The sequence below is a fragment of the Mus caroli genome, chromosome 1, assembly GCF_900094665.2.
Source record: "Mus caroli chromosome 1, CAROLI_EIJ_v1.1, whole genome shotgun sequence".
NCBI lineage: Eukaryota > Metazoa > Chordata > Mammalia > Rodentia > Muridae > Mus > Mus caroli.
In genome coordinates, this window is record NC_034570.1 from 123,648,914 (window position 1) to 123,658,404 (window position 9,491).

At 48.4% G+C, this 9,491-nt stretch overlaps 1 protein-coding gene across 6 annotated transcripts in view; it reads right to left on the reverse strand.

Moving 5' to 3' along the window:
- Mfsd4a (major facilitator superfamily domain containing 4A) overlaps nucleotides 1-5,158 on the reverse strand; it is a 48,633-nt gene extending 43,475 nt beyond the window's left edge. For 5 of the 6 annotated variants that reach the window (XM_029475136.1, XM_029475123.1, XM_029475119.1 and 2 more), the window contains exon 1: nucleotides 4,765-5,040. In XM_029475136.1, coding sequence (XP_029330996.1) covers nucleotides 4,765-4,994 — 230 coding nt within the window. In that variant the 5' untranslated portion in view covers nucleotides 4,995-5,040. Of the gene's footprint in view, nucleotides 1-4,764 lie in introns of all 6 variants that reach the window. The other variant, XM_021169864.2, reaches the window with a different exon arrangement.
- Nucleotides 5,159-9,491: the final 4,333 nt, after the last annotated feature.

A 9,491-nucleotide genomic window follows, 5' to 3' on the forward strand; every position in this document is an offset into this window, starting at 1 on the left:
CTGCCTACAACACTTCTCACCCTCTTCCTGACATGCCTGACCTGTTCCTCAGGAGCCAGTTCCTAATGTCACCTCCTCAAAGTGGCCTACCCAGAACACCTAGCTGGAGCAGCCATAACTCAGCTCTGCCCTCTTGTCCACCTTTCAGCCTGCTACAAACCTTGCTAGAAACATGTTAGATGTGCTAGAGCCCTAAAGGGAATTCAGCACTAGGCAAGTTCTTATTTAGAGACATCTCAAAACCAGTCTTAGTGGTGTATGACTGTAATCCCAGTCCGTGGGAGATGGAGATGGGAGGATCAGGAATACAGAGTTATAGGATAGCCCCTATCCTAGTTCACCGTCACATACTGCCCTCCAGAATGGACACTTGGCAGGAGCAGGGACCTTGTCCGGAGCCCTCACCCCTGAATCAGCGTATGGCTTAAGAAGCATTTATTGAATGAATCAGCTAATTCGTGGGATGAGTTCTGAGATGTTTTATAATTAAAACTTTGATACGTGGTTTCTATACTATCAAATCCAACTATTTAAGTATACAACTCACTTTTCTTTTCCTATTGTGAGGAGTGAGCCCATTACTATAGTTTAAGCACTGAGATTTGTGTATTTTGTTTTTGTGAGATAGGGTCTCATTATATAGTCAAGGCTTGCCTAGAACTCACAATCCTCCTGCCATAACAGCTCCCCCGACCCTTGCCTACCCACCATACCAAGTGCTGGCATTATGGGCATGTATTGCTGCATCCAGCTTAAATTTAAAGTATTTCTGTCACCTCAGAGAGAAACCCTATATCCATCATCAGTCACCCCTGTGTGCTTCTTCTTACCACTTACTACAAGGCTTTTTTTTTTTTTTTTCCCACTCCAGATCCTGTGCACTGGACAGCTCATGTGAACACTCTATGTGGTCTGTCATTACTGGCTGGTTCCTGCCCAGCGCTTTGGCTGAATGAGACACCCTGTAAGGATGGCTCCATAGGCTGCCTGACCCTTTCTTTATTCATGCCATATTTTATTTACCTGGCCATTTGCTTATGAAAATATACCTTATTTCCACTTATTTATTATGAGCAATGTTGCCATGAACATCCATGGATACATTTTTGTGTGGACAAATGTTTTTACTTCCCTTGGGGATAGTTGCTGGGGACAAATTCTCAACTAGTCCAGGATGGTCTCAAACTCCTTATGTAGTGGAGGAAAACCTCTGTATTCCTGATCCTCCCATCTCCATCTCCCACGGACTGGGATTACAGTCATACACCACTAAGACTGGTTTTGAGATGTCTCTAAATAAGAACTTGCCTAGTGCTGAATTCCCTTTAGGGCTCTAGCACATCTAACATGTTTCTAGCAAGGTTTGTAGCAGGCTGAAAGGTGGACAAGCTGATGAAGGAGCAGAGGCTTTCTAGAACTGAGGCCAATCAGAGCCCAGTCCAGGGAGGAGAACTGTCAGTGCTTTGTTCCAGGGTCTGCAAGGGCCCAGTGACGTGAGATGCAACCGGACTGCGGAGCCGGCTTTGAGGAAGGGTATGAAGACTCTGTTTGCTACAAAGGCTTGCAGGAGAGGCATTCTTAGCTGATACCAGGCAGCTTGGGATTTGAAGATAAGGAATTCAACTTATAAGAACAGATAAAAAAGGTATCAATTGGCAGATGTAGACATCAAGAACCACTTAGTATAGGTGAGAAGCTATGGAGAGGCTGGGAGTCTTTGGAAAAGATCTCAAATCATGTATCTATTGATGTCCCTGAGATAAGAAAGTTTCTCAGTTGCCCTGAGTGGTTAGACAGGTCCCACAAAACCAGAAAAAAAAAAAAAACCACCACCAACAAAACTCCTAACTTTTTGTCTAAATACCTATTACCTCTTTTGTAAACCACAAGCCTAGCCACCCTGCCAAACAGGTAGCTTTCTAAGTCTCTTCTCGAGATTTCCTCTTTGTGCTCAACAAGAGTTTTCCAAGGGACGTTCTAGTTCAGGTTCTTCCTCCTGCTGGGCCTGCAGATGGCCTGCTTTAAAGGTCAAAGTCTTTGTCTCTGCTAAGAGTAGGGAAGGAAGACTGGTGTTGCCCTAAGGACCTACCCCAATGCCTGCCCCACAGAGGTGTCTAGAAGGCCCCTGTGGGGCAGAGCTCTCAGATTAGGCTAAGCAGTAGATAGCACTTAAGCAGAACGCTAAAGAAAGGCAGTCTGGTGTGTCACTCCCACACCAGTCTCTATACAGCTGGTCCTTGAGATTTGTTAAGGCAATCCCCTATCCCCAGTGCCAGCCTGGCACACTGACTGGTAATCACTTAAGCTGAAAAGCACTTCCTTGCAGGGACATTAGCATTTCAACAGAGACAGGCAAGGCCACATGAGGGCTGGCAGAGCTTCTGTTCATGTTGGGGGTGGGGATGGGGAGATGAACCAGAGTTAACCAGGTGGGTGATGTCCTTGCTGACACTCAGGGACTTCCCCTCTTTCCCACCAGAACCCTGCTTCCCTCTTCATCAAACAACACGGTTCCTGGTGACATTTTTGTCTTGAAGCTGTGAGCGCTAAAGCTCAGAATTTAAATTTGAACCACCAGGAGCCCTACCCAGCTCTGGAGGATCCCAACAAGAGGCCAGGAGGCTCACATTGCCTTCCCAGGCACTGCTAGTGCTCAGGAATACTCAGCCCATGAAGACCCACAGGATACCCATCTCTTGCATGAAGCTCAGTTATAGAGCAGCCGTTGACACACATAAGGCACGAGCCACTGCCAAGGCATCTGGGACTATAGTCAAATGCCCACGTTCAAACCCTGGAACTATGCAATATCAGACAACGTGCCTCTGCCTCCTCCTTCCCGCCTTTCTTTTTCTTTCTTTTTAACTGCTTGAGATAGAGTCTTGCTATGTAGCCCAGGCTGGCCTCCAACTCAAGATTCTCTTGACTCAGCCCCCAGAGTTGGGATTAGTGCCCATAGCTAAATCTCTTAACCCTTCTGTGTCTCCACTTCCTCCTGTATAAAATGGAGATAACAACATTACTTTGCAGGGCTGTGATGACAACCAGATGGGTTGCTAGAAGACCTTTTGCACAATGGTTAGTTACTATTGTTGACGTTGTGGTTTCCTGCTGCAGGGTTCCCTCTCTGTTGCCTATTCAGAGCTTTGGTGGATAAGAAATCTAGAGGGAGGACCAAAGCCAGGGAGAGATGGCCCAGTTAGGGGTATATTGCTTCCCATTTCAGAAAAGTGGGCTTGCCAACCCGTCCCTTAGAATGATCCTCATTCACCTTCCTGTTTGAGCTACATATGTTCCTAAAACATTCTAGGAAAGAGCATAACCCAGCCTATCTGTGAGGGTCGGGAGTGTGGTCCAGCACCAGGGAGCTTATCTGGGATCCATTACCAGCACCCCCGAACAACAACAACAAACAACAACAACGGACCCCCTCCCAGCACTTCCAAACATCAACAGTACCCCTCCTCTGACATTCAGAGATAACCCCTCCTCCTTTTCATGAATTTTCTAGCTGAACATATCTTCAGAATTCCTGTAGATCTGATTCTATCCCAAACCCACAAAGTGCTAATAGGCACAAGGAGACTTTCATCTGAGAATTCTTGCATTTGCAAAAGGATGTAGGGGAAATGAAAATAGTCACTCTCCAGTTGCTGAGGTGCAGCAGGCTCTGGAATGCTTAGACTGGGGTCCATTTTATACTGAGACCTGTGTTGCATCTTCCCACAGCTGCACACCTGGAGGACTGAGCCCTAGAGCCCTTTGGCCTAGAATGGCCTCTGCACAAGATCTTTTATTCTATCTATCTATCTATCTATCTATCTATCTATCTATCTATCTATCGATCGATCTGGTTTTGCAACAGACCTCCCAATTGTGGTTTTGCAGTCCAGATAATTGCTCCTTTAGGAAGTAGAACGAGGAAGACCACACAGCAGCCTCTGGTGTGCAAACCATTCATTCCTCCGTTCTAGGTCTCAGTTCTAGGTCTATGCCTGGCTGTACAGAGACTGAAGGCTGCTGCCTTTCTAGAAATATCTTCAGAGGGGTTCCTATACCAGAAAAATGGGGCTCTGCACGGCACCCAAAAGGGTAATATTCTGAGTGCCAGGGAGAGACCAGAGCTCTGTCCTGACAGAAGCCAGGGAGAAGTAACAAGGTGGAGGGATACATTAGGGGTATTCTGGGAACTAGAGGTAGAGGATGGATGAAAGGCTCTACACTTCTCTACCTGGCCCAAGGGCTCAGCCTCTGCAGGCTAATGCTGCAGCCGAGTCCTGTCTCCCTTAGGAGATCCCAGGAGCCTCACCATCTTGGTAAAGGGATCAACTGTATCAATTGATGTGGACCTATTATGAGTGGAATCACCAATGGGTTCCTAGTCAAACCACAGGCCAGCCCTGTCACTGAGAACTGTCCCCTGAGCTGGCACCGCCAACTGTCTTCCCCTCAGTGCCAATTCCACCTCCGGCGCCGAGGCTACAAAATCTCAGAGGAACAGAGCAATAAGGGTCTTACGCATCTCTGTACATTCCATCACTCCTTGGCTGGTGGGCTCGGTGAGCGAGGGCGAAAGGGTTCTGAGCTCTCTCGGGGACAAGTGAGACAAATACATAGCCCAGATGTCACCTTCAGTCCCGAGAGAGTTTTCCGGGAGAGCTTGTAGTGGGGGAGGGAGGCAGCCCCTGGGCTAAGATCCAGCCCAGCTAGGCAGGTGGTCACTGTTGCGGGGATGTGGAGGGGCGTGCGGGGCGCGACACTCACGTCCTCTTGAAGACACCCCCGAGGGCGCTGCCCAGCAGGAGGCAGAGCTGCTGCGAGAAGAAGACCCAGGAGATCTGGGGCAACGAGCTGTGCGTCTGGCAGCGCAGGTCCAGAAGCGTGGGCCCCAGGAAGGCGATGCACAGGCCGAAGCTGAAGAAGACGCTCCAGTAGGTGAGCGTGGGCTGTAGGTTGCGGCGGAGCAGCTCAGACACCCGGCCGTCGCAGCCCATGGCTCGGCCGGCACCTCGCAGCGAGCCCAGGGCCGAGTGCGGCGGCCAACCGGAGGCCGGGCGGGGAGGAGAGGAGAGGAGGGGAGCGCCGCGCGGCTGCCCCGCCCTCGGCCAGCGCGGGGACGCCTGGAGGTCCGGGGCGTCGCGGACGCACGTGTCCCGCCGCCGGGACCGCCCCGCCTCGCTTCACGTTCCTGGGGGCCCCACGTTGGTTAACTCACCCGGGAGCGCGACCCGCCAGCTAGTGCTAAAGGCGCCTCGTGCCCTACACCGCGCAGCCTTTCAGCCTGGCGATCTGAATCCACATCACTTGGTCTTGGGGTGCTGCCTGTGGACTTCTGGTCTGCCAGCGCCGCTCTCTACCTCCCATGCCCTACTCTCTAAAAGAAGTCCTATTGTACATGGCTTTCTTGTGGCTTTCATTTGGAACCTCAAGGGATCCGGTACACTGTCATTTGGAAAAACAAAAGCAAAAACACCAAACACTCCCAGAAACTTGGACATTCTTTTTACTGCTTTTAGGTTCTGGGATTGACCCCAAGGCCTATAACATGCTAGGCAAGTATCCCCAGTCCTAGAAATTTAGGTCTTCTCCATTCTATGCTTTGGGGTGCGGGGGTATCACCCTGCACCTGTTCCATCACAGGTGAGGAAAGCAGTAAGACCAGGCTCTGTTTGGGGCTCTATTTCTCCTTCCCAATGCAGTGAGGGAGGGCAGGAACCCCAGGACTCACAGAGGAATTCTGAAATGATCCTCCAGGCAGAGTTCTCTTCCCACTTGAAAATGCCTTGACAGGGTGGAAGGGTTGTTTACACTCCAAGACCCTGATACCGACCCGACACCCCCACAGCCCTGGACAGTGGTGTGTGGTCCTGCTCCTGAGGGAGTTAGGATCCGGTGCCCACACCAGAACCTAGGAGCACAGCAGTTAAGGGCCTTCAGTGTCTCCTCTGCCAAGTGTCTTAATGGTGGTGGAGGTTGTGACATGGGTGACCCCCATGATACCTTGGCGTGAAGTGGAGATAATCAATTTCCTGAGCAGGGACACTACCTCAGAGTGCTACCCCATACCTGTCCTGGATGGTGCATCAGAGGAAGGCTCCAGTTTAAGTGTCCCTCTGGCTCATTTACTCCATGGGTGATGGCATAGACTAATTTAATGGCAGTAAGGGTGGGATTTATAGTACATGAAATAAGGTACAAAGTTATCACCTGAAAAAAATATATTCATTAGCCACTGCTGTGAAGTTCTAGAGGAACAGCAGCTCAGAGATGGGAAGGGTGACCTGGGGCTCAGACTCTTATCTCCTCCCAATTCTCCCTGTGGTAGCTTGATAGCTTTCTTCTATTGATGGAGACTTTGCTTGCCGTTTACTTTTCATTTCTTAAAACATTGTTTTTAGATTTGTTTATTTTATGTATGCGTCACCTGTCTGTATGTCTGTGTACCATGTGCATGCCTGAAGCCTATGGAGGTCAGAAGATGGGGTCAGATTGCCTGAAACTGGAATTACAAATATTCGTGAGCCACCATGTGGGTGCTGGGAATCGAACGTGTGTCCTCTGCAAGAGCAGCCAGTGCTTTTAACTGCTGAGCCATCTCCGCAGCTCCTGCTTGGCCCACTCCCACTGTGCATCAGCTGTGGGGAGGATGAGTCTTGCCCTGAACTGAAACGGTCCTCCTTGTAACTGTTACCCAGAGCCTCCCACTCTGCACCTGTTAGCTCCTCCCTCCGCCACATGATCTGCATGCAGGGACTTCACAATGCCATCTGGACACAGGGATTTTATGTCTCCAGGTAGAGTACCTGGAACCTTTGTGATTTTTCTAGATGATGCATACCAGCAACATCGCCCTACTGTCTGGCTTCTCGGCCACAATGGCGATGAGCCTGGTAACAGTGATGCAGCCCCAGTCTGGCCTGGGGTGCTAGGAATCGTTTCTAGTTTGATCTGAATAGTTGACTTTCAGAGACTGACACTTCCAATATATTGCTTTTTTTTTTTTTTTTTTGGCAAGCTGAGCAATTTGAGCTAAATAAAAGCCAAAAGCTTTAAAATGTTTAAAATAAAGACCCAGTAATTTGTATTTTGCCCTCTTCTCCCTACCCCTCCACCCCTTCCCTTTCTCTTCCTTTTTTCTTTCCATTTTGTTTGTTTGTTTGTCTATCTGTTTTCCCATTTGGTGCTAAAGACCAAACTCAGGGCATTATCTATTCCATGCTACATGCATGTTGTCACTGAGCTAAATCCCCTGCCTTCCCTGAACCCTGTCTTTCCCTTCTCGCCTCAGCATGGGGAGAGGATTCTGTGGAAATCCCTTAGCAGCAATAAGGCCAGGTTACAAAAGGAGCCATCACCCACCTCATAAAGGAAGAGTGGGGACCAGAACACACCTGGCTGTACTTCCATGTGAGATAACAACTGTCCCCTCATTTGGACTCCGGGACTGTCTCCAGAACCGGTCACTTCCTGACAACCACTTAAAAGCTCTTAAGATTGTGTAAACATATCTTTTCTCTCCTCCTCGACAGAAAAAGAGACACCTAAGTTTCCAAGTACCATTTGGTTGGGTAGGTTATCACACCCCTGGGATTTCACTCACACGGGGGTTCAGCCTTTTATCCTATTTAATGCCTCTTGGTTTATTCTAACAAACTTCCAAAGGACAGAGGGAGATCTCCCTTGACCCCTACATCACCCAGTTAGAAACATCTGTAAAAGTTTACTGGGCTGCACACTTAAGCTGTAGGCATTTTATCATGTGTAAGTTATACCGTAATAAAGTCGTAATAAAGGAAAGCAAGCAAGAATGAGGTGAACACTGCCCGCTCTCCAAATCTGTACTCAGCCTCCTTACAGAGGGAGACTGTTGGGTGCTGTACTGGGTGGGGCTTTGGGTGGAAACATCAGGTGAGGAGAGAGGAACAGCCATGTGGTAGATTCTGCAAAGGGGACAACTTGAAAAGCCAGAGGGAGCTTCTGCCTGGGAAGATGATCTAGGACAGGGGATGTGGGAAGCAGGTGTGGAAGATGAGAGGTGTATAGGAAGGTTAGACTCACCTTCTCTCCTTCACAGCTTCTGTCTGCCAGCCTCACATTTTCCACTTCCTTTTGAAGGATTCAAGCTCAGAAGCTGTAAAAGCCAGAGGACTTTATTTGGGGGCAGGGGGTTTAAGAACTTCAGCTGGGGAAAACTCAGTTCGGTCCGTTATGAGTGAGTGCACTAATAAGATCCGTCACCCAGATCCGAAGGACAGGGAGCCCCACAGTTCCATAGGAAGAGGGTGAGTGTCAGAGAGAGTCACCCAGATCCGAAGGACAGGGAGCCCCACAGTTCCATAGGAAGAGGGTGAGTGTCAGAGAGAGAGACAAGCTGCTGCTACTGGGCTGAACACCGTTGGGTGAGCCGTTTGCAGTATAAAGTTCGTTAGTCATTTGTGAGATTGTTACAGTTGCCGTATCCAATGCTTTCTGAGGTCTTGGCCCAGTTCAGAGCTCTCAGTCCCATGATATTTTCATGGCCAGTTTAAGATTTCTACCTTCCTAGCCAGGAGGTTCCATGCCTACAGTCTCAGCACTTAAGAGGTAGGGGGAGGAGTTCCGGGTCACCACAGCTATATAGAGAGTTGGCTATGCTACATGAAACCCTACCTAAAAAAAATAAGCAGTACATTTCTATGCAGCAGCCTAATGTTTGCATAGATCACTAGTTCCTTAAAGTTCCCTCACTCCATTTTATTTTTTATTTACTTTTTTTTTTGAGATAGGACTTCTCTGTGCAGCCCTGGCTGTCCTAGAATTTGTTCTGTAGACCAAGCTGGCCTCCAAATCAGAGCCTCCTGCCTTGAGGCTTCTCAAGAGCTAGAATCAAAGACATGTGCCACCACAACCATCTTATGGCTCCAATTTTATTTTAAAATCTCCTCAAATGCTAGTTTTTATGAGGAAAGGAGGCTTACAAGGCCCTAATGGTTGCTGGAGGAGGAAGGGACATTTTCTTCAGTGATGTAGTCTCTGGTAAGTCACCCATGTTCCTATAAATAACCCTCATCCTGGGGTCCTGCAAGAAACTCTAGTTAAATTCACAGGATTAACACACCCACACAGACACACACTCACACAATACACAGATACACACACTCACACATACATACACATACTCACAGACACACATATACATACACACACACACACACATACTCTCATATACACACACAGACACACATACTCACATACACACATATACACATATACAGACACACATATATACACATTCACACACACACACACACACCATGTTTGCTTGAGCCGTTTGCAGGTGTAAAGTTCATTAGTCATTTGTGAGATTGTTATGGCTGCTGTATCCAATAAAAGACATTAATGCTTTCTGAGGTCTTGGCTTAGCTCAAGGCTCTCAGTCTCACACTCATAGACACACAAATGCACACACACACATATACACACACACTCATAGACACACACATATATACACA